A 25,433-nucleotide genomic window follows, 5' to 3' on the forward strand; every position below is an offset into this window, starting at 1 on the left:
TGAGAGGACTGCTCTTATGGCAGCTATCGTCAACTAAGTCGGCTGGATTGTTTGAAAAGGATCAGATTGTACTGTGGATGCAGACCATCCACGCCACACCTGGTCATCATGCTTCATAGACTGAGGGAGGATCAGGATATATAGCTGTAACTTTGGAGTGGCCATCCGGGAAGTCACATGAAGACCAGATGGTCGACTGTACATTAACCTGAATAATATAATAACTCTTACAGAAAAAAGAAAGAAAAAGAAAGAGAGTAATATTGACGTCTTCAAAAGACTCAAAGACTCAATGGGTCTATAAGATCAAAAGGTAGTACAATGAATCCATGAGAATACTGAATCATGAAAAATTGAAAAGAAAACTATTTATCCCTGGTAACATGTGAATACAAGAAACAGATACATTCTGGGTTCATTTGGGTTCATTGGGAGAGAGAAAATACAATGAGAGAGAGAGAGAGAGAGAGAGAGAGAGAGAGAGAGAGAGAGAGTACTCTATTATATGTACTCTTGGTGTTGTTAGAGTACTCTTTTATATGTACTCTCCTGCTTGGTGGTGTTAGACCATTCTTTGATTGCTCGTTTACAATATCTTCTTGTCTAAGTTGCCTTGGCTTAATGTGATTGCATGGCTGATTTCCGGAAGGCATTTGTGTCTCTTTGCTTTGTTTCTTGTCTCAAACAAAGCACGCGTCATGATTTGTTTCTGTTTTTGTAGGTTCCAAGTGATCAGAAGTTACCATCTCTGTATCTCCTTGATAGTATTGTGAAGAATATTGGTCGAGACTATGTCGAGCTTTTTGCTGCAAGGTTACCGGAAGTGAGTTCTTTAATTTTCTTGAGAAATAGCATTGCTTGTGTTGACTCTGGTTTAAATAATTATGTTTTAGAAATCCTCTCACAAAAGCGTTCCAGGGGCTGTACCAGAAGGAACGAATCAGGTCAATGCTATGTGCTTACATAGAATGGCCGATCTAATGCCCTGTAGTCAAAGTGAGTTCTCGTGGCTGTTATTCGATATCTGGCAAATGGAAGTATTTCTGTAGAACCTGTGGAAATCCTTCTAGGACCTGCTGAGCCTGTGGAGGGATCAATGTTTGTTAGTGTGGTTGAGCTCACTCACAGGATGCTCCTTTGTAAGTCTCTTTGTAATTGGACCATCAGAGGGATAAAGGGAAGGAATGAGAGGTTATGACAAATTTCTTGGGTGAAAGGTGATGAACACAGGCATGATCTGAAGTCGGAAGGCTGCTGAAGACGGAGGTGACTTTGTGGGAGACATGTTTCAGCTGCTTAGTGGAGATAAATGAGATTGAAGTGACATGTAAGAGGTGTGCCTTTGCGTAGGGTTGGCTTTCTTGGTAGTTGCTACTGGTTGTGGCGTTAGATACCCAGTTGAGTGCCCAGGGCACCCTCCCCACAAATATGGGCCCAATGCTTCCCAATGCAATCCACCCACATGGATGGCAGGCAGTCTGGCTATCAATGATCGTTATGATCATAGTTGCCAAACGTTTTAGAAACACCTCATACATACAAAACACGTTTCATACGTTTTTTATTTTTTTGAAACATTTCGAAAATGTATGTTTCATACATCGAAGGGGTGAAAAAAAGCTTATTTTAGCTTGATATATACCAGAAAAAATGCAGTTTTTGTGCATACGAGCATGTAAAAAGGTTGAAAAGTGATGCGAACACACTGATATTAAAGTAAAACGCCATACAAGTGCATGAAACGTGAATTATGGTCCATCATCCAGGATCTAGGGCAGATGCCAAGGCATGCTGCATATTGCATAGTAAAGATTAAGCATCACAAATTTAAAAATGTCCGGACTTTGGACTTTGGAATCTAGTCTTTGAAAGTGAAAGATCAAACAGCTCCAAAAAAAAACCCTAGGGGAAAAAACAGCTCAAAAAAACGTTTGTATGTAAGAAACGTTTTGTATGGTTTCGTAAGGTAAGAAACACGTTTCTATGCAACTATGGAGCTTATGATCTTATGTAGAGTGAGGAGGTCTATGACATGGGGAAGGTATAATTAAGGCCTAGCTGAAGGGATTGATTGAGCAGGCACGATCTCAAGAGGGTGTGTGAGTAATTAGTTGAATCTTAAGAGAGCTAGTTTTCCGCAGTTTTCTGCTTGTATCTAGCTTACCTTTGATTTTCTTGGAATTGTACAGGTTTTCTGTGAAGCCTATAGACAAGTGGATCCTTCATTGCATCCGAAGATGAGGCGCCTGTTTGAAACGTGGAGAGAGGTTTTCTTTGGAGATCCATTGCTTTTGATAGAGGAAAAATTGCAGTTCAATTCGGCCCTTAGCAGTCATTTGGTGGTGGCCAAACCTGCCGAGTCTCCACCTCAGCGCTCGGGACATGGCATCCATGTAAATCCTACATACCTTGAAGCGCAGAGGCAGCGGCTGCAACAGTCAAGCAAAGTGAGTGGTCTTCCATATCTATTCTACAGTTTCACGAAAACTAATAAAAAAAATGTTTTTTCATGGTGCTTGATGAAATCGGCTTTACTTAGGTTTGCTTAAAATTTGCACTTAAATACACTAAAGGATTAAACCATGAAAATGATTGAAAAGACGATTCCACGACACACTCACTCCTGTAGCACTTGTTCAGAATGCACAAGAGACCACACTACGGCCAGAATGAAGGAATGTTATGTTCCAATAGAGTGATGTACAAGTATGGGGTGCCAAGCACCAAATTCTCCAATTGCAAATAGTAAAACAAGAATTGCCTTAACTGTCCAAGCAACTATGCAAGGTAGCCGGTCAAAGCCCTCTGTCCCTGCGATATCACAAGGACAACCTCTGCCCAAATGACATTAAATGGGGAGAAAACCCCTCTCACTACATAGCAAGATAGAGAGGAGTCAGAGCCTCTTGTTCAAATGACATCACAGCTTAGGTGATAGCACCCAAGGAGAACTCCAAAGTTTTAGGTGTGGCACAAAGATCTTTCAGCCAAAAGTCCCTTGATGGGGCCTCCAATGGAACCCTAAAATGGCTTCAAACCTCTAATTAGGGTTTCCAATGCAAACCCTAATTCAAATCTCTAATCAGGGTTTCCAATGCAAACCCAAAGTTTTAGGTGTGGCACATCACCCCAAAGATCTTTCAGCCAAAAGTCCCTTGATGAGGCTTCCAATGGAACCCTAAAATGGCTTCAAATCTCTAATTAGGGTTTGTACTGCTTAGGGGACAACACCCAAGGAGAATTCCAAAGTTTTAGGTGTGGCACATTACCCCAAAGATCTTTCAACCAAAAGTCCGTTCATGGGGCTGCCAATGGAACCCTAAAATGGCTTCAAATCTCTAATTAGGGTTTTCAATGCAAACCTAATGCTGGTTCAGCCATGTAACAGCAAAAACAGCTTATAAAAATGTTGTTAGAAGCTGCAAACCCTAATTTTCAGCCCGAAAACCCTAATGTGCAGCTGATCGAAGCATTTTCCTGCGAGGAAACTTGGTACATAAATGGATTCCACCAAGAAGAAGCATGAGATGGCTGCCTCTCACTTGTCTTGCTGTCTAGCATCTGTAAACCCTAATTTACAGCGTATAAACATTGATCTCCCGGAGTGTTGCTCTTCTCGTGGCGATGAAGCTTTGTGGAGAGGTCAAGGACAACATGAAGAATCTGTTTGCAGCTGGTCGTACGTCATTAGGGTTGGTTGTATAGGCTTGAATGTGAAATTAGGGTTTTTGCCTTGTTTCCTGGTTGTGAGCACCTCCACACTCTCTAAAATCAGGCCCTTTCCTCAAAAACGTCCTATGCATGAGGAATTAGTGGGGTTACGTGATAGAAACTAGCCAAATGCTAGGTGGAGAAGGGTGGACAACCCACCATTGTAGGTTAGGGTTAGTAGTACACAGTCCTAAGGATATCCATCGTGAGAATGTATGTAAGTAGTAAGAGAGAGAAAAGAGAGAGAGACTCAATTCTCTAGAGAGAGATGATTGCATGACTCAATGTAGATTGATTAGATTGATATCATTTAAGTACATGCTTTTATAGGTCACACATGGGACTGCAACTGTACGGACAGAAAGAGAGAGACACCGTTATGCGACCAGCTGTTGCTGCAGTAGTTGCATCGAGGAAAGGAAGTGCTCTACGGCCTGTGTACAATCAGCGTACACAAATTGTGAAAAAAAGTCGACTACGTGCTGGCAGCTATCATGTACGGCCAGCGCAAGGAGGGCCTCCAATTGTCCCTGCTGACAGCTACTGTACGGCCAACACAAGGGAAGGATCACTACCTGACTGCTGAACGACCAGCGCACAGTCACCCACAGACAACACAGTACGACCAGCGCACAGTCACCCACAGTCACAGCACAGACAGCACAGTATAGGCCCACCCTTTCCTTGCTTTTATACAGGTGACCAGCCCTACTGTTGGCTTGGTGATTTTTCCTTTTTTGCCAAAAGTGGCTGGGTAAGCCCAAAATACGTGCTTTTCAGCTTTTCCTAACTTGTTGCCCAAGTTAATGCTAGGCGCCTCCTTCTATCCAGGGATCCATGCCCAAAATAATAATAAGTCCGGCCACACTTTAATGATGTGTGAACTTGTTGACTTATAAACCTTATAAGCCATCTTAAGCCATATTAATGAATAAAATTCCATGTTGCTCATGCTTAGTAGCCATCTTTCAAGCCAAACTTTGTCAGTTTGCCAGTTAATGCTTCAGCTTTCTTCTGTGGAACACTCGGTTCACACCTTGGCTTTGCTCAGTGTGTGAAACACTGGTCAAGATTGGTGAAGGGACCACATGGTGACTGTCAGAATATGCAGCGGATATGAGACAGAAAACTGAGAGCACACGCAACAGGACTCTACGCTGAAGACAAGCACACGCAGGAGAGAACCACCGGCCTAAATCTAAACGCAGAACTGAGTGTAGAAGAGCAAATGCAGAAGAGAGAGAAGCTGTATAAACTCTGCTATATACAAGATCCGGTACAACTCCGAGTGTGGGGGCAAGGGTGGTATTTATACCACCCCCAAGTGCTGGTCGACTAGGTCAAAACAGCTGACAGGACCCACATGTCCACGACTGTGAAAAAGGACAGTCGGCCAGCAAATACATGGTCGGCCAGCAAAGGACAGCAGTCGGCCAGTCTTGAGAGAGTCGGCCAGCACATGACAGCCTCCCACGACCCAAAAAAATAGGAAAAACATGGAAAAATGGGGAAAAATGAGAAAAGGCTCATGGGCGAGCACACCCACAACAAAGGCTCTCACTGAGCAATCAATATGTACAGACAAGAGATGACTGCTAACACCCCCTCTTAGCTCCTGGATGTGGAACCAACCCCAGTGAGCTAGAGTGTTGCCAGAGCATAGCTTGACGTAGAGACTTCGTGAAGAGGTCTGTCGCATTGTCCTCCGTTGAACAAAACTCTAGCAAGATGTCATCATCAAAAAACTTCTCACGAACAAAGCGACTCTGGATGACCCTGGGTTCTGCTAGTGGAAATCCAATCTCGCCAAGTAACCTCTAAAACCTCACCACCTCGCAAGCAGCCCGGTACTCTGCCTCTGTAGATAACAAGGAAAAAGTTGGCTGCCTCTTGTTGCTCCATGAAATAGCTCTTGAGCCAAAGGTAAATCTGTAGCTTGATGTGGATCTCCTCCCCAATCTGAGTCACTCCAACCATGAAGTATGACTTGTTCCGTCGTTCCCTCTCTCGTGTCATAGAAGAGTCCAAGATCCTTCATACTCTGCAGATACTGCAAGATCTGCAACCCTGCGTCCCAATGAGTCTTCAAAGGCGCCTGCATGAATGAGCTCAACAACCCCACTAGAAAGCTCAAGTCCAATTTCAGTGTTTAGCAATCAAATCAATGAACCAACAAGCTTCCAAAACAAAGAGGCATCAACCTGCTCACAAGGATCAGTAACTGTAACTTTGGTATGCCAAGTCATGGGAACCTGTTGAAGACCATACAAGGCCTTCCGGAACCTGTAAACCACTACCTCTGAACCCGGAACCTCAAAGTCTGGAGGTTGCTCAACAGACACCTCCTCTTGCAAGTCACCATCTGCCACTTGCATGGCTTTCCTACAAGTCCCCTGGGAAAGAGCTTCCTCAATTGCAGTAGGCTCTTTTGTCCCAAATGATATGAGACATCAAATCATAGTTCACCTGTAAAGGCTCCTCTGATTGACGAACGCAAGAATGGGAATGTCCCTGCCTATTGCCAACATTTGGCAAGCCATCCACCATCTGGTCCTGGAAAGCATGCCACCATAGCGTATCCACAATCAAGTGGTGATGACAAAATTGCCACAAATCACCGAACTGAGAACCTATAACAGAGAGTGCTGAGAGTTTGTAAATCTCATTCTCCACTCCACCTTCCCATACAACCTAGCCTGTTGCTTTGTCCCGGAGAGCAACAAAATGCTCATCAAACTCCACCCGTACACCAGTCTTGCAAACCTCATGCACTAACAACAAGATGAAAAGCAAGGGATGGAACATAAAGAACCTGGGAGGAATGCTTTCCTCCTCTTGCATCGGAAACGATATCTAACCTGCCCTCACTGTGAATAGGGATAGTGGACTTGTCACCAATCAGGATGTGACCGGCTGTAACTCGCGGCGGGTGCCCACGGGACTAGGACCTTTGACACACTTGTTGATACCATCAATGCATATTAAAACATTTAAACATAGCCACAGCCTTAACACATATCCATCATCACTTTGCATAAAACATAAAAGCGATAAAACATCCACAAATGCTGAAAATGGAGCTTGCACGTGTGACACCGCATAGAGGCCGGAATGGGCCGACCCCCCCCCTTGGAGTATTTTATTACCCAAGGAGAATAATATCATGTACAAGCTTTGAGGGCCTTACTCTCCCCACGAGAGATGCTCCTTGGAGTATTTTATTACCCAAGGAGAATAATATCATGTACAAGCTTTGAGGGCCTTACTCTCCCCACGAGAGATGCCGGATTATCCATATTCAAATGCCATAACACAGCCCAACACGAGGCAACCAAGCCGGAAAATAGGCTGTAGAAATGCCGAGCCAACAACATAATCCATATACCTCCGTGTGGGTACTGATTCTTCCCCAAAAACCATGGGTCTTCATGCAATAGAGCTGGTACAGCAAGTACAACTCTCCATTTAGTTGGTACAGTAGGTACAATGGCTGGTACAGTCGGTATAGTGGCTGGTACAGCCGGTATGGTGGTTGGTACAGTAGGTACAACAAGTACAAATGCTAGTACATGATGTACAGTAGGTACAGTGGTTGGTACATCAAGTACAGAAGTTGGTGCAGCCGGTACAAAGGGTGGTACAACAAGTACAAAGGACTGGTACAGCCAGTGCAATGGCTGGTACAGCATGTACAAAGGCTGGTACAACAAGTACAATGGCTAGAAATCATAATAAATGATTAAATACCCTTGCCTTTAGTATTTCTTCGCGATGGAAGCCTCCAAAACAGTCCCCAACAGCCGGTATTCTTCATGGGCAGCCTTCAAGTGAGAGAGAGAGAGAGAGAGAGAGAGAGAGAGAGAGAGAGAGAGAGAGTAGCCATCATTAGGGCAACCTGTAACGGTGGTAGAGGCTAGTGTGCAGCAAGAGAGCCTTCATTAATGAAGAGAGAGGACTCCAATTTATGGATTTGGGCCTCCCATGAGCTAAAATGGCAAGAGAAGGCTACAATGACAAGTGGAGAGCCACACAATAGCTGAAGTGACAAGTGTGAGGCCACTTGTCTTACTTTGATCCATTTTCTAACAAGTGTCAGGCCACTTGTCTCACTTTGGTCCACCTTCTTGCCACATGTCCCAATCTAAGAGATGGGTCCTTCCATAATCTTTACCTCTAAAAATATCCCAACTAGTAGACATTCTATCATAGGCACTTTGCCAACTCTTGGTCTCTGCTCAATTCTAGATGTAATGACGCGAATAGAATTTCCATCTGAGTTGGGCCAAAAATAGCAACTCTCCTAAATTTTAGGAGTGTGGTCCTTTGTATTCTAGGATAATTCCCCATTCCCAAAGCTTGTACTTTCCAAATATTCAGACATTCTGGAGTCCACCAGACCCCTTTCATACTGGGAAATGTCCAGGCTAGTGACATTGTCATGCTGTCGAAGATCTTGTAATAACTCTCGGGAAGGAGTCATGTGCCTGGAAACACCACTGTACAGAATCCAGTCCTGAGTGTCCCTAACAGTGAGTTCAACCGCCTCCCTGCTCGAAGAAGATGAAACGCCGGTGTCCATAATCTCCAAGTGCACAAAAGTTGGAGTCTTCATGGTTACTGCTGACGAATCTGCACCCTTCTCGATGCTCCGCTTAGGACATTTTCTCTAATAGTGGCCTTTCTCACCACAATTGTTACAGGCCCTCTTTGCCTTCAAGGCGTCACAATCCAAGTCGGGCTCCTGCTCGGAATACTTCTCTTGTGAAGACTTCCCTTTGCCCTTACTGCGGCCTTGCGATCGCTGGCCAGTCAAGGCCTCAGAACCTCCACCCTGTGGAGGGTTTGTAAAACGCTCTTCCTAGTCCAAGACCATAGGCACAAGCTCCTCCCATGTGATGGTGCTGAGCTTGTCCACTGGTGATCAAAGAGGAGTAGAAAGCCGAGTACTGAGAGGTAAAAGATGAGACGGCAAAGTGATGTCCATGTCCTCTGAAGAGATCTCCTTCCTAGCCTGAAGAACCTCCTGCTGAAAAGCCTACAACTTGTTGATGTGCTCTAGCATCGTCGAAGCCTTTGCAGGATCCATCACCCGCATCTGCACTTCCAAGGAAATATGCTTCATGGTTGATACCCTGTTATACACAGAAGCCAAATGTTGCCAAATCCCTCTGGCCAGCGTCATATGTTTGATATTATTAATCACCTGTGGTGTGCAATTAAGGAAGATGAAAGAACGCACACGGGCATTGACACGATCCCACGACTGTGCCTAAGCCTCCCATTCTGTCCGAGTAGAGGGTAAAAGCTCCCCGTCCTCCAAGTCCGGCCGTGGAACACCAACAATAATGAAATCAGCCAAGTCATAAGACTCCAATACAGATTCCATCATAACCTTCTAGATGGCATAGTTGGTCCCGTCTAACTATCGATCCATCGGGAACGTGGGGAGAATAGGGATCTTCACGTGCTTCTTAGCCATCTCAAGCAAGTCTGCCATCTTGGGGGGGGGGGGGGGGGGGGGGGGGGGGTTACTTTGGTCTTGTGAAGGGAAGGTGGATGGGAAAAAAAATGAAGAAGACACTGCAAGTAATATGCAAGGTGGCTGTTCAACGGTGACGGCCACCTTCTACCCGATCTCCAAGTCTCGAACAGCCCAAGAGATCTCCAATCAGCACCAAAAACTAGCAGTCCCGCAAGCTCTCCAAGGTCTTAAAGAAATCAACCGCAAGCTCTCCAATATCTCAAACTTCAAGCCACCTGGGGCTCTGATACCATGTCGGAATACGCAGCAGATATGAGACAGAAAACTGAGAGCACACGCAGCAAGACTCCACGCTAAAGACGAGCACATGTAGGAGAGAACCACCAGCCTGAATCTAAACGCAGAACTGAGTGTAGAGGAGAAAACACAGAAGAGAGAGAGAGAGAAGCTGTATAAACTCTGCTTTATACAAGATCCGATACAACTCCGAGTGTGGGGGCAAGGGTGGTATTTATACCACCCCCAGGTGGTACTGGTCGACCAGGTCAAAATAGCCGACAGGACCCACAACATGTCCACGACTGTGAAAAAGGATAGTCGGCCAGCAAATACATGGTCGGCCAGCAAAGGACAGCAGTCGACCAGCAACAGAGAGAGTCGGCCAGCACATGACAGCCTCCCACGACCCAAAAAAAATAGGAAAAACATGGAAAAATGGGAAAAAATGAGAAAAGGCTCTTGGGCGGGTACACCCACAACAAAGGCCCTCACTGAGCAATATGTACAGACAGGAGATGACTGCTAATAGTGATATCATAGCCAAGCCTGTAAATGGAGCTTGACCACACATAAGATTCTTCAGCCTCTAGAACTATCCCCCTGACTCAAAACATGGTTAACGAGGAAATTATAGAGTCTTTTATAACACAAGGCAAAACAAATAGTTACGCAGGAAAACACACGCGAAAACGTAACATACACACAAGATTATTTTTCAAATTTTGGAAGACATCGTGGGCAGAGAACACTTATACACATAGAATATAAATTACAAATTTCGAGGAAATCAAGGTAAAATTCCTTGTCGATGCCGGTGGTGTTACCTTTTCCTGCATCTTTTCTATGCTACCGCACCCTTCATGGCACTATGGGGACTTCAATTCGATGCAAAAAGCTTCAATTTTAAAAATCCCCAAATTTTTGTATTTGTTGAAGCTTCAATTAGGCAATTTATGTCCTATTTTGAAAACCCTCAAATTTTGATAATGCAAGGGCTTCAATTTTGGCATAGAAGACTATTTTTCAAAAAACCCTAAACGCTTGTAATTGTAAGTGCTTCAATTTTCCAACTTTTTCTTTATTTTTGCGAAGTCCTAGCCCAAACATACTCACAAAGACAACACACACAAATTTGACACACATACTTACTTGCTTGTCTTGGCGAGTTCAAGAATCCAAGATGACTCTCCACACGTCACATGACACTGTGTGCTCATATAGGCCGCAGATACAAAACATGTAACATTTTTTGCACAAATTTGTTGAAGCCATAATATGTTTTGATTCTAGGAAGGTCTTAACAGAGGAATGTATCCACTGCCAGAGTCTAGTCTCGTACAAAATCAGGGTTTCTGATATGTTTTGATTCTAGGAAGGTCTTAACAGAGGAATGTATCCACTGCCAGAGTCTAGTCTCGTACAAAATCAGGGGTTTTTTTTTCAGATTTGGGGGTTTTTTGAAATTGATGCTATAGGGGACTTGTGGTGTAAGCTTCTAATAATGTAACCGGTTGGCGATCACCAGGAATGCGGTAGGGGCCTTCTCATGAAGGGAAGGAACTAGAGGGTTTTTGGACCAAATGGCTGACAAATCTAGCAAAATGGCGGGTGATTAGCAAAGTACCAAGCCCTCATTGGACCAACATGCTTCTGTAGACGTCTCAGAAGTCCAGGACCTTCCAATTTTGAAAAATGATGAAAACTTTAAGATTAATGCTCCAATTTGTGTGGTCTATAGAAAAATTGAGAAGGCCCCAAATCTTACTTGATGCTTGCAGAGGTGTTTTCCCCTTGTTGCTTTGATACTTGCAAAGGTTCCCTTTCTTCTTCTCGGAATGCAGGTATGGCTTCTTTGACTGTTGAGCTGGGTGAGTGCTTCTATCGATGTGTGGAAGCCTTTTTAGCAAGGCTTATGAAAACCTTGTAAGGCTTACTAAGCCTTTCCTAAGGCTTTAAGCCTTTAATACCTACGTGGTACACCAAATACCCACGCGGCGTAGATTGGCGAGGGGGGTGGCCAGTATGAGATGTGCAGGCTGTGATGAACGGGCGTAGCTGGTGATTGACGAGGCTTTGATAATTGGCAAGGCTCACAGCTAGCGGGCGTGCATAAGCAAAGGGTTGTTTGCTGTTGGGGTACTATGCACAGCCAGAAGAGAAAAGAGGATGGAATTGATGGCTCTGATACCAATTCTAGGAAATAGAAGTGCACAGGGTTAGTGTTTACACAGGCGACAGCTATGGAGGGTCAAAGATATAAGCAGAATGAAGAGAGAGAAACACAAGCTAGAGAGAGAGTACAATACACAACTAAATGATAAGACTTGTATTAGATGTATTTCTTCAATGGAAGTACAGGATCTTTATATGCTAGAAGGTTCTTCTCTTGACATCATTGCTTATGTCAAATCACACACAAATATCTAGATATTATTGTGACCCCTCTAAGAGGTGGTTCACACACACATTCACACAATAGTATTTAGCCTTAAGAGGCTATTCGTACACAAACATGGTGAGACCTTGATTCCCAACAACGTCCTCCTTCACAAAGAAGAACTTCAAAGGTAAAAAGTGTTCCATTTGTGAGGAATAATCATGCAGAGGAGGACTGCTATGCCGAGAAGCCTTGTAAACATTATGCGAAAAACAACCACAATGAGAAGGATTCCTTTCACAAGAAAGCACAGGCTAATGCCACATAGGAAGAAGAAGAAGCTTACAAAGAAGATGTAAACTTTGCAGAGTATGAAGACTCATTGGCCTTTCAAAGGTCTACTACAAAGAAGATGGCTTGACTACAATCAACTCTACTCCAAGAACAAAACCAGACACAACTTCTATTGAAACTATGTCATAGGCATATATTAATCCACATGAAGTGTGTACTTGGGTAACGCTTGAGGGGGAGCATTGGAGAATACAAAACCATAAAGGCATGTGCATGGCTTGACTATGATCAACTCTACTTGAAGGATAGAACCAGACACAACTTCTAGTGAAACTATGTCATAGTAGATTAATCCACATGAAGTGTGTACTAGGATAACGCTTGAGGGGGAGTATTGGAAAACAAGTCTTATCCAAGTACAAAAGCATAAAGGCATGTGTACACACTCTTGTAAAAGAGAGTGGATAAAATCGAGAAAATAACCACGAGACAAAAGTCAAATGGACATCTACCTTTGCTAAAATCCAAGAGCTAATTTAGGAAAAAAGGTGGAGAGAATCATGGAGCCACCCACTCACATCTAATCACTCACCTAATCACAAATGTTAAGCTGTATTATTAGCATGTATGGAACCTATTTAAAGGCACTTTTCTCAATGATAATCATGCAAGCATTTGAATCATTTTGCCACTCTCATATTGAGTCGTGTTTTACCTCTCTCTCTCTCTCTCTTTATGCCATAGCCATAGCCATGTTTCTCTATGATCCACCATAGTCTCCACTTCAATGTTTTCTAGAGCAAATGCATGTACAACTTGGAGATTTCCCATTCTCATAACAAATACTAGAGTCCGAGACATCTAAAAGATCAAGGTCCAATGTATGCACACTGGTAATCCTTGGACATAGTGCATTACACACATTGCTCTGAAGTCACGAGCACAATAGGCACATTGGTAATCCTTGGACACAATGTATCACAAGCATTGCTGTGCAAAGTCTGGGTGTGATATCGAAACAGCCCAAGCATCAAATCACTTGTGTTTTCCCAAGACCAACTCGCATAACCAAGAATCGGAATCCTTGTAATCCATAGTCATACATGTACCATCAACAAATTGAAGACGACAAAGAAAGGTTTAGGCTAGCACTCACCACCCAACCGTAGGCTCCAAACCGAATAATATGGTATGCCACCCTCGAGCTAGTGGCTGCGATGTAGAACTTGGCATTGTGAGCATCCACATGAGTACACATCCCATACTTGCACTCCCAGCCATCACAGCTGCCTTGGTCCTCACAATCAATGTGACGATCCAATGGGCTATCCATAGCTGCCCCCTTGAGTGCCCCAATCCCAAGGTCTAGAGTCCCACCATAGAACTTTCCTAAGGAAAGACTGGATGCACACATTCCTTAAAGAAGGCGCAATGTGTAGGCTACCTTATTATTATTTTTAAATAAGGTCTAGATAATCTCAGAAGGCCTTCCTTGTGATGAACCCAACAAGGAGTGATAAACCAAGCAGTGGCCAACAACACTTGGTTAACCACCAAGGCTCTAGATGCCAAATCAAGCTTCCTGCTACACCAATGCTAAGGTTTGCTTTTAATGCTCATGAGCACATGCGCAAACTATTGTGCCGGGGAGATGTCAATGCCAACGTGGCAGCCAAGGTATTTGGTAGTGCATCCTCTCTCAATCCAAGTGAACCCCACATCCAAACCCGAATTTGCTTACAGAGAATCACTTATCCAAAGTTCCACGGACTTGTGCCAATTAATGGTGGCTCCTACTACCAAACAAAACACCTCCAAGGCTGTCCTAAAGGCACAAAGACATGCATGTGAGGTCTCCAAAAACATCACTGTATCACTTGCTAGCTCCAAGTCTAAAAGCGAACCACAAGCGATTGGCCCATGAGGGACTAGTTCCAACAGACACTCCGACTCTAGTAACTTCTTTCCACCCTTCTCAATCCTCCACAACCCCAGCCATAGCCTCGACAACAGTTATCCGTGCCTAACCGAACTTCACCGAGGACGACGACAAGTGCAACCATTCAATTGTGACTCAGTTTATTCACCAGTTTGTTGCCCACTTTCCACTTTCCAAGATCACAAATATCCAAGACAAAGTCCATTTGGCGGCTCCACACCTCATAGGTGATGCAGTCACTTGGTGGCAACATTGGTCCCGTTTGCGCATAGATTTCTACACTGGCTTACCGGACTATGATTGGGACACCTTTGTGTCCGATTTGAAGACTAGGTTTCTACCTCCGCAGTACATGACAAATCTTGAAGATGAGTTCTACAAACTTACCGAGAATGGTTCCCCTATGCTCACCTAGTCCAACAAAGTGATCACATCAGCTCAACAATTGGGGAAATCCGCAGAGGAGAAGCTCAAGTGTTCGAGGATTGGATCTAAACATTTGGTTCCCTGTTCGAAATTTTGAACCCCAGACTTATGATAGGGCTTTGACTCTTGCGCAGAATCATGAGATGATGCTCAATGGAGGCAAGCCCAAGATCGCTCCAGTCACTCCCAAACCTCAGCAGCAATAGACGTAGACCACCCAGCAGAACCATGCGTCTAACCAGCAAGCAAGTAAGGGGGCTCCCAACAACAAGGACCAAAAGAAGAAGGGTCAGACTAGCACTGGGAAGGAGTGACAAGATGGACCTAAGAAGACCCCTGAAGAAAAGATGAAGGAGGGCCTTACTGGAGGATTCTTACAGTCAGATGAGGAGCGGTACTTCAAAGAGAACCGTTGTTTTTTCTGCCACCACACGGGACATGCCAAGAAGGATTGTACCAAATGGCAAGCGGAAAAAGGCAAACAACCAACCTCTACAGTGGCTACCGCCACAACTGTACCACCCCCTCCACCGCCGCCCTCAACCACCAATGTTGTTCAGCTTTTGCCCGCTTTGAATGCCGTTCCCGCAGTGGTTTTCGATGATAAGCAGGAGGGCGGAGTTGAGGAGCATCAGAAAGGTCTCATAAGAGCTTATGGCACAACGAAGGAGCAAGAATTTGTTGTTTTCTTCGACATGGGCAGTTCCGAGAATGCCATCCCTCCGTAGTTGGCGACCAAGATGAAACGTGCCCTTGTGCTGTATCATTTGGACGTGGACAGGTTCACTCCCGGCCTACATACCCATATTTCCCAGAAAGCTCAATAGTTTGCCTTCAAAGTCCAGAAGGCTTAGTTTCAGAGGGATTTCATTGTCTTGCCCCTTCTCGGGTGCGACATGATCCTTGGAATTGAGTGGTTCTGCCAGTATGTGCCCATTCCTGATTGGAGGACACCTTCACAATCGTCGAAGGTTTGCCTCAGCCTACTATCATTCGTGGGGATCGGAGCATTCAGGGTATTCCACTTATTTCCCACCTTCAAGCTATTAGAGCTATTAGAAAAGGAGCTGAGTGTGCGATGATCTATGTCCGCCCATGGCAGATAGCGACATCCACTGTGACTCCATTAGAACCACAGATGACATGCCTCCTCTAGCAGTTTCAGGACATCATGTTGAGGGATGATCTTCCACCAAGACCTCCGCCCTCTCGTCCTGAAGACCATTGTATAGATTTGGTACCTGAGCTGAGCCTCCGAGTAAACATGCTACTGATCTGATGGTGCTACTGCTGATGGTAATGCTTTGATGCTGCTAATGATGCCCTAAATGCTGACTTAGATCAGGGATTAATGCTGTTCATGCCGAGGATTAGCCATGGCATGGGGCGTGCACGTGACAGTAACCCTAAAAATGCATTTAATTGCTTTATCATCCAGCTTTGATCTGAGTTCTTTTTGCACATGTGCGTATGCCAAGCACCCAAATAGGTTGCGTAAGACACGCAGCAGCACCACTTAGCATGGGAAGCAGTGGTCTCAAGGATATTCACACCAGTGATTCAAACTACAGTGGAGGTGGTACTCAAATCTTTTGTAAATTTTCCAGTGGCTCCAGCTGCTTTCGGTTTTACGAGGATATTAGCTGAGGATGTTGCTGGAGCTTCTTGTGGGTGCAGTGGACACAGAGATGCTCAGCCGAGCCCTTTTTGTGTAGACTAGCTCTAAGCTCTTTCTGGCTGCAAGGATTTTTGGTTTCATTTTTTCAAGTTGCAAGTTAGGTTAAGAAAGATGATTTTTTAGGGTGCTGAACTTTCTATCATAGCTAACGATGTATGCCCTTTTTTGCATGACAGCCACTCACAGCAGATGCTCCGAAAGATTGCTTTGGTGCTGATTTTGGACCTGTCAAAAAATCTGCAGATAGTTTTCTGGATTATGATTATGTTTGTACTGATATAGGAGCTAAGATGGGTGATGAGAGGTCAAGAAACCAGGAATCTTGGAAGAAAAGTCGGCTAAAGGAAGATGGCAGTTTGTTAAGGCCCACTGATAGTGATTTGGAGCAGCAGCGGTATGCACAAGGAAGTGTTTATGATGGGAGGCAACGACCTTCGAGACTCCTCATAGATGCCTATGGTAACATCCGAGTTCCACCAGTGTTAAAGAACCCTCCGCCAGCGGTCCCATCCCAGCGTGGCCATGGGAAAGGAAGAGGCCTGCAGAAAGGATGGCAGGAAGAAGGCCACAATTGGGACGACAAGATTCCAAGGTTAGTGGAGAACGAGCGACACTGGGAGGCATTGAGAAAAGATGATTGGTATCCAGGGGAGACAGGCAAGGATTTGACTGGTGTTGGTGGACTAGGCAAAGGGAACCCCAGGAGTAATCCATTCATTCTCGACCATCCTGTCTGGCATCATGATGCAACCTTACATGCAGCAAATCAACCACTACCTGAGAGAAATAACCCTATTTTTCAAAGAGTATGTTGCTTTTCTTCCATTCCATGATTCTCAGTATTCCTCAGATTGCTTTGGTTCAGTGATCTAAAGAGCACTGTTACTTGTTTTCCACAGCATGAAGGTTCTACTATACAGCAAGAAACCGGGATTCAAGAAACTGGGATTTGTGTGGCAGGAAGCTCAGATGTGGAGGCTTCCGTGTTTGGACTAAACCCTGGCTCAGGTCTGGGGCATCAGTTTCCTGCTGATCGGCTACATCATGATTCTCCTCAACGTGTGAGTCCCCCAATGCAGCTAAGACCGCGGTCTTTTCCATTTACTCAGTCCAACAGGCGCCCTTCTCCTCCAAATTTACATAGACCAGCAGGTCCGGGCAGTTCATCTACGACTGCATTGACAGGGACTGGGCATTCCTTTGGACTGCCTTCAGGATTGACAAGAACTGCTATGCATCCTCAGAGCCTTCTGCCTTCTCATGTATGTGTTCCTCAGGCTTTGCCACTGCCGCCACCAATGACAACTAATCCTACTCACACATTACATCAAGGTCAGACTCATGTAACTAACAGAGCTCAGCCACCTGAGCAGCATTTATCGATGCATCTCCCTCTACAGCAGTCAGTTGTGCAATTGCCTGCACATCAACCATCACATTCATTTCAGGCTGCTAAGGCACAATCAGTACAAGCACTAAACCCATCTTTGGATCAGGCTTCTGTGCCTGAGAAGCTATCACACACAATGCCAGGTCTTTCGCTTCCAACTGAGTTCTTGCACTCGTTGCAACAGTTGCAAGAACACTTGCCACCATTCAAAGGATTTTCAGAGAAGCACGCTCAGGTGCTTCAATCTGAGCAAGTTCTGGCAACTCCACAACCTCAACACGGTGAAGAGCAGCAACAGATTTTAGAATCTCTCTCTCATCCTCGACACCTTGGACGAATGGCAGAGGCTGATGCTGCTCTGGCTGGCTCACAAAAGCACAATCCCAGTGAGCTTTTGGCAGCATTTTTCAGCAGTGGCTTCATGCCTCTATCTGAAGCTTCACAGTTTCCGCCTGAGTATCCTTTTGCAGGTTCAGTTCGTAGTGATTCTGCACATTTCTCTACTCTTGTTCTACCGCCTATGTCTAGTGGACAGCCACAGTCCCAGTTTCCTCCTGTTGCAACCATTGCTTTGCCAACACAAGGTGTCCCACCCCCTGTTGGCGCTTCAGTGCAAGCAGCTCATCTGGGTCGGTCACTTACACATCCTCCTCTTCCTCCTGGACCTCCACCTTCTTCATCTCAGGCGGTAAGCTTTCCATTGCAGCCGCTGAGTAATATCACATCTCTTCTCTCCTCTCTCATGGCACAAGGAATTATTTCTCCAGTTAGTTCTTCTGCACAGCCTAACGTAGGCACAATTTCCACTCTGGCTTCTAATCAGAACTCAGATGCGGCAACTGGGGCCACACAAGGCTCCATAGATGGTCCTCCTGCTGTGCCTAAGGCAAGCTCCTTTCTGAACTTTCGAAGCCAGGAATTTTCCCCCATGCTTGCTGATGTTTCCTCAACGAACACTGCGCAGGAGTCGATTGGCACTGCATTTAAGCCGGATCTTCTAAAAGAACGCCATGATTTTGTCCTGAGGGGATTACACTCAAATCTGCTTCAACAGTGCAGGACATGCGGGCTGAGATGCAAGTCCCAGGATGACTTGATGAAGCATATGGACTGGCATGCTTCCAGAAACAGTCCATCAGTAAAGCTATCCAGGGGATGGTTTGCAGGTAAGGAGGAATGGGTCAAAGGGGTGGATTTTTGTGTCTTAAATCATCTGCGGCCGCAAGGTTTCTTTGTTGAAGAGAGCATTGCAAAGAAAGAGGAGGATGAAGAACCAGCAGTACCTGCAGATGAGAATCAAGTTGCATGTACATTATGTGGGGAGCCTTTTGAGGACTGTTATAATGATGAGACAGATGAGTGGATGTATAAGGGAACAGTATATTTGAACACAGTTCCTGGCATGGTTATGAAAGACAAAGGACTGATAGTACACGCAAAATGCCGATTGAATTCGGGTGAGGCTTACTTGCCCAAAGATGACACAATGGTGAGTCTATTCATCTGGTCAATCTTACAGAAAGTGCATGATAAGCTGTTTGGATCATAAGTTGGTGAATATGTGGGTGCAGTCTGGACTCTTGTTGCCGCCTGCTCTTGTGAAGATTGGAAACGTACAAGGTGGAAACACAACAGCACCCTTGTCACGGGATGGATTTACCATACATGGATATCAGGTACACTGCTCCGAAACTCAGGCAATCTTAACCTTTATTATGCTCAGCCTGTAGCAGGGGCTTTGTTTGCTGTTTGTGTCTATAATGTGTGCAAAATATGGTATGGTTGGGTTCCTGTCTGAAGCTTGTCCAGCAACATGTCTTTACGGTATCTTGTGTTTAGACCATCTGATTGCCAATCTCTTGGTGGGTTCATGGTAATGCTTCGCTCTCTCTTTGGCCCGTGTGCATCTCGACCTCCCCAATTGTCCACTTTAGAGGGCATTCAACCATTAACACTCGCTATGCAGGATATAAGTACCGCCCATTGGCGATGGGGGGGGGGGTGGCGAGCAAGAAGACATCAGGTGTGGGTGGTCAGCTCTTCCAAACCGACAGAAGAGAGATGGCAATGCACTCTTCTCTCACCCTATGATCATAACCTTGTTGCTATGAGCTTGAAGAATAAAAGGGCTGACTGATTGAGGGAGAGCCATGTGCTGCTTAGCGCCCTCCAAGTGGGGATAGTAGACCCTAGTCACAAGCTTTGCAGAATTTAAGAGAAGGTATCTCTGCAAGGGCTGTGGCCCCCTAGAAGGAAGACCCATAATTTCAAACAAAATTTGGTTTGTGTGGGATGTCTTTGCTATCCTTTTAAGTGACATCTATAAACATGTTCATATTCTGATCTTTCAAGTGAGTGTTGCTGAAAATATTGACTCTTTGTGGTGAATTGCGTCAGAAAATTGTTTACAATAAAAGTCTTGTCTTATGCTGACTGGTTACGAATGGATGTGTAGGAAGCGGAACATGCCAGGAAAAAAGCACGATTTTAAAAATCTCTGCAGGGTGGATCCTGCAAGTGTAACATATTTTACATGGTACACACTCTGGTCTAGGATTGAAATGGCCGAGGAAATGCTACACATGGTTGTGAGTTCTCACTTCTATGCTTTCGAGGAAAAGTGATGGGTTTCTGTACTGGTGCCGTTACGTATGGGAATTCTGTGCAGGGGCCTGGACACATCATAGTTGTGTTGGAATCCTGCTACTCAAAATACCTTGATGGGAATTATCGGTGCGGTTAACATATGGGAATGGGCCTGGACACATTGTAGTTGTGTTAGAATCCTGCCATTTGAAATAACTCGATGGGAATTATTGAAGGGCTGGTTCACAGGGTTGCAGAGATAAGATCAATGTTACCTTTCTAATTTGATGCCATGCAAGCTGAGCTTGAGCTTTAATATTCTGTAATACAATCTACACGCCAATGCAAGGGAGGAATATATGTTTTTGTGGCTTCTGATTAGTGGGATGCTCTTTTCTTGGTAGCAGATATGATTAAACTAGGTTGGTGTGTCTCTTGTTTTCTGTAAATCAAATTTATGGTTTGAAGGTGTTGTCAATGTTTAATAGAGGTATCGACTCGAAGCATCTCTCTCTCTCTCTCTCTCTCTCTCTCTACAATTCTCTTCCCAAAATTGCACAACGAATGACCTATTGCTCTTGTCAAGCAAGTGTCTAGCAAAGGATGGCCAAGCCGTGCCCACAAAGCTCCACAGTCGTTGGCATCCAAACTCTCCCTCGTTGAGTCCTTACTCAAATGTGCATGGTGTTATACAAACAATGCAAGATAGAGCATACCCATGACATGCTATGTGGGGTCTTTTGACAGCAACTACAATCTGTCTCTCTCTCTCTCATACCCATGACATACTATGTGGGGTCTTTTGACAGCAACTACAATCTCTCTCTCTCTCTCTCTCTCTCTCTCTCTCTCTCTCTCGGGTCGCATAGACCTTCCTGCAGAGGCGCCACCTCTATACTGTCAGAATACGCAGCGGAGGTGATGACCAGATCTGGGAACACGAGCAAAACGCAGTGCAGAAAATTACAGCACAAGAGAGAGATAGGCGTGTAACTCTGCTCTATATACACAAGAAGATCCCGAGTATGATACAAAATGGAATGGGGGGTGGGGGCCTATTTATATGGCCCCATATACCAGTCGGCCTGTGCTACAGGCAGCCGACTGGTCCTGAATCTCCACGACCAGCATATGCAGCCAGTCGGCCAGTTGTGAGGCAGCAGCCGACTGGACATCCACGACCTGTCCAGTTCAGTCGGCCAGCTCCAGAATGGGAACACACACATGCTGATGCAGTCGGCCAGCAAAACTGGATCCTCCTGCCAACTCAGGGCTGCCTCCCAAGCCACGGAAAAATGGGAAAAAATAGGGGAAAAATACGGAGAGGGGGGAAAAATGAGAAACACCTCATAAGGGCGGGCAAACCCACAACAAAGGCCCTGGTGTATAAAAATAGACAAGAGATGACTTCTAACACCCCCTCTCAGCTCCTGGCTATGAAACCAACCACATGGAGCTAGGGTGCCGCTTGAGCAAATCCTGAGATAGCGACTTCGTGAAGCGGTCCACCGTACTGTCCTCCGTCGAACAGAACTCTAGCAAGATGTCATCAGCAACGATCTGTTCACGAACAAAGTGCCTCTGGATGACCATGGGTTTCTTTAGTGGAAGCCCAAACCTGCAATGCAACCTCTGCATCCTCACCACCTCGCAAGCAGCATCACAAGCAGCCCGGTACTCTGCCTCTGTCCACGACAAGGCAAAAGATGACTGCCTTTTACTGCTTCGTAAAACTGCTCCTGGGCCTGAAGTAGATCTCCTCGTGTCCGGATCTCCTCCCCAAATTGAGTCACTCCAACCGTGGAGTCGGACTCCATCCAACAATCCCCCTCCTGTGTACAAGAGGCCATGATCCTTCGCATGCCGCAGAAACCACAGGAAACGCAATCCTGCCTCCCAAAGAGTCATCCGCAACCATGCCTCATCAGGAAGCTCTCGTCCAATCTGGTGTCCATCAACCAGATCAATGAACCATTCTGCTTCTGAGTCAAAGAGGCATCACACTGCTCACAAGGATCTACACCTATTACGGTGCAAAAACAAGTCTTGGAAACCTGCTGAAGACTACGCAAGGCCTTCTGACACCTGTCAACCACCCCCTCTGAATCAGGAACCACAAAGCCTGGAGAAACCACCTCCTGCAAGTAATCAACTGCTACCTGCTTGGCTTTCCGAAAGGTCCTCGTGGAAAGAACATCCTCATCTACAGGAGGTTCTTTGTCCCGAATACTATGAGACATCAGAGCATAAGTTGCCTGTTCAGTTTCCTCTGACCACCACCAACATCAGTACTGGAGAGTTCTTGCCAACTGCTGCCATCTATTGGCAAGCTATCCACCATCTGGTCTCGGAAAGCCTGTACCTGCAGCGTATCCACACTTAAGTGGCCATTACCAGACTGCCACTCATCACAAACCTGAGGACCTGGGAGAGAGAGTGCTGAAAGCTTGTAAACTCCATTCTCCACTCCGCCTTTCCAAACCACTTGGCCTGTTGCTTTGTCCCGGAGAGCAACAAAATGCTCATCAAACTCCACCCGTACGCCAGTCTTGCAAACCTAATGCACTGACAACAACAGATGAAAACCAAGTGACGGAACATACAACACCTGGGAGGAATGCTTCTCCCCTCTGCCATCGGGAACTATCTCCATCCTGCCCTCACTGTGAACTGGGATAGTGGATGTATCCCCAGTAAGAATGTGACCAGAAAGCCTGCAAAGATCCTGTAAACCGGAACGGGAAGGAGTCATGTGCCTGGAAGCACCACTATTTAGAATCCACTCTCGAGTATCTATTGCAGAGAGTCCTCCAATCTCCTCCCTGCCCGAAGAAAATGAAACATCGGTGTCCACTATCTCCAGGTGCACAAAAGCCGGAGTCTTCATGATTCTTGCTGAGGAATCTTCACCCTTCTCGGTCTTCCGCTTGGGACACTGCCTCCAATAGTGGCCTTTCTCGCCACAATCATTACAGGTCCTCTCTGCCTTTAGTTTCTCGCGGTCAGTTAACGAACTTCTTCTCAAAAGACTTCTCCGACGAAGACTTCCCTTTGCCCATGTTACGGCCTTTCGACCGTTGGCCAGTTAAGGCCTCCGAACCTCCACCCTGAGGAGGGTTCATGAATCGTTCCTCCTGGTCCAGGACCATGGGCACAAGCTCCTCCCACGTGATGGTGCTGAGCTTGCCACCACTGGTAATCAAAGACGAGTAGAATGCTGAGTACAAAGAGGGCAAGTGCGACAGCAACTTTATGGCCAGGTCCTCTGACGATATCTCCTTCCCAGCCTGAAGAACTTCCTGCTGAAGAGCCTGCAGCTTGTTAATATGCTCCCGCATCGTCAACGACTTTGCAGGGCTCATAACCCGCATCTGTACTTCAAGGAAATCCTCTTCATGGGCGATACCTTGTTGTAAAGAGAGGCCAAATGCTGCCATATACCTCTGGCCAGCGTCATATGCTTTACATGATTGATTACCTGTGGTGTGCAGTTGAGAAAGATAAACGAACGGACCCTGGTGTTGACACGATCCCACATCTGTGTGTCTGAGCCTCCCGGTCCCTTCGGATCGACGGTAACTCCCCTTCCTCTACTTCCGGCCGTGGAACCCCAACAACGACGAAATCAGCGAGCTCGTAAGACTCCAGAACAGATTCCATCATAACCTTCCATATGCCGTAGTTGCTCTCGTCCAACTGACGGTCCAACCACTGGGAACGTGGGGAGTGTCGGGATCTTCACATGCCTCTCAGCCATCTCAAATAGATCTGCCATTTGCGGGGATGTACTCTGAAAAGGGTGTCTGGGTGGGAACAAAGAAGAACTAACACGTGCAAGTGGCTGTCCAGCAAATCAGCCTGCCGTCCTCTTGCTTCTCCTCTTTCCGAACAGTCCCGTACGGTCCACCAATCAGCAACACAGCAGTCTCCCTCTTGCTCACACAAATCCCAAGAACTATCTAGAGCCTAGGCTCTGATACCATGTCAGCATGCGTAGCGGAGATGATGACCAGATCTGGGAACACGAGCAAAATGCAGTGCAAAAAATCACAACAAGAGAGAGAGAGAGAAACGTGTAACTCTGCTCTATATACACAAGAAGATCCCGAGTATGATACGAAATGGAATGGGGGACTGGGGGCCTATTTATATGGCCCCATATACCAGTCGCGGCGGCCTGTGCTGCTACAGGCAGCCGACTGGTCCTGAATCTCCACGACCAGCATATGCAGCCAGTCGGCCAGTTGTGAGGCAGCAGTCGACTGGACATCCACGACCTGTCCAGTTCAGTCGGCCAGCTCCAAAATGGGAACACACATGCTGATGCAGTCGGCCAGCAATTGGATCCTCCTGCCAACTCAGGGCTGCCTCCCAACACACATGCTGATGCAGTCGGCCAGCAATTGGATCCTCCTGCCAACTCAGGGCTGCCTCCCAAGCCACAGAAAAATGGGAAAAAATACGGAGAGTGGGGAAAAATGAGAAAACACCTCATAAGGGCGGGCACACCCACAACAAAGGCCCTGGTGTATAAAAATAGACAGGAGATGACTTCTAACATATACATGGGAGCATGCAAAGCATTGCACCAAATCCCTCCATTACTGTTGTCAGACCTGCCTTCCTTTTTAGAGCACTTCCACGGCTGCTAGGGGGAGCTGCTTACAGTCCCATCTCCTTAAACCAGTACCATGGTCAGGCAAGTTGACCCTCTGTACAGGATCCCATAGGCTACATGGCGGACAGGACATTGGCAGCTTGCAAGACGACGATCCTCCAGCATATGTATGCGCTCTTACTCCGGCTGGGTTGAGGGACAAGCTTCACGCTCTACTTGTCTGCCTTGCCTTGAGGATATTGGAGTGGGATTCTTAGAACTTTTTGCTGACCAGTACTTGCTCGCAGCTTTTCTTTCCCAGCCAGGATGGACGATAGCCTTAGCAACATTCATTGTTGACGTCTTAGACATGCGGGACGAGCTCATTGATGCACACCCCATGCACTATACTTGCAGGGTGGACTTCATATGTAAACACAACACCTAGCTAGGAACATTGCACACAGGACCTTGTCCACTCATGAACACGATAATCGATTATCATGAGATTGAAAATGGTCCAAGATGGAAACTCCTAAGGCTTGAATTTCTCTAAGCGCGCCTTAGTATAGTGCACTAGCATCTCTCTTATCATCTAGCTCTCTAGCACACACACACACACACACACATACATCTACAAAAGACCTAAAAGTTCTATGAGATGAAAAAAAGTA

At 45.9% G+C, this 25,433-nt stretch overlaps 1 protein-coding gene across 2 annotated transcripts in view; it reads left to right on the forward strand.

The window, feature by feature from the left end:
• LOC147603654 (polyadenylation and cleavage factor homolog 4-like) overlaps positions 1-20,543 on the forward strand; it is a 42,961-nt gene extending 22,418 nt beyond the window's left edge. Inside the window, exons 2-8 of one of the 2 annotated variants that reach the window (XM_086796362.1) lie at positions 722-823; positions 2,190-2,447; positions 16,363-16,992; positions 17,086-18,264; positions 18,541-19,065; positions 19,148-19,252; positions 20,032-20,543. In XM_086796362.1, coding sequence (XP_086652488.1) covers positions 722-823; positions 2,190-2,447; positions 16,363-16,992; positions 17,086-18,264; positions 18,541-19,065; positions 19,148-19,252; positions 20,032-20,067 — 2,835 coding nt within the window. In that variant the 3' untranslated portion in view covers positions 20,068-20,543. Of the gene's footprint in view, positions 1-721; positions 824-2,189; positions 2,448-16,362; positions 16,993-17,085; positions 19,066-19,147; positions 19,253-20,031 lie in introns of both variants that reach the window. The other variant, XM_086796361.1, reaches the window with a different exon arrangement.
• Positions 20,544-25,433: the final 4,890 nt, after the last annotated feature.

The sequence above is a fragment of the Cibotium barometz genome, chromosome 63 (genome assembly GCF_041138505.1).
Source record: "Cibotium barometz isolate CiBa-2024 chromosome 63, ASM4113850v1, whole genome shotgun sequence".
Classification (NCBI taxonomy): domain Eukaryota; kingdom Viridiplantae; phylum Streptophyta; class Polypodiopsida; order Cyatheales; family Cibotiaceae; genus Cibotium; species Cibotium barometz.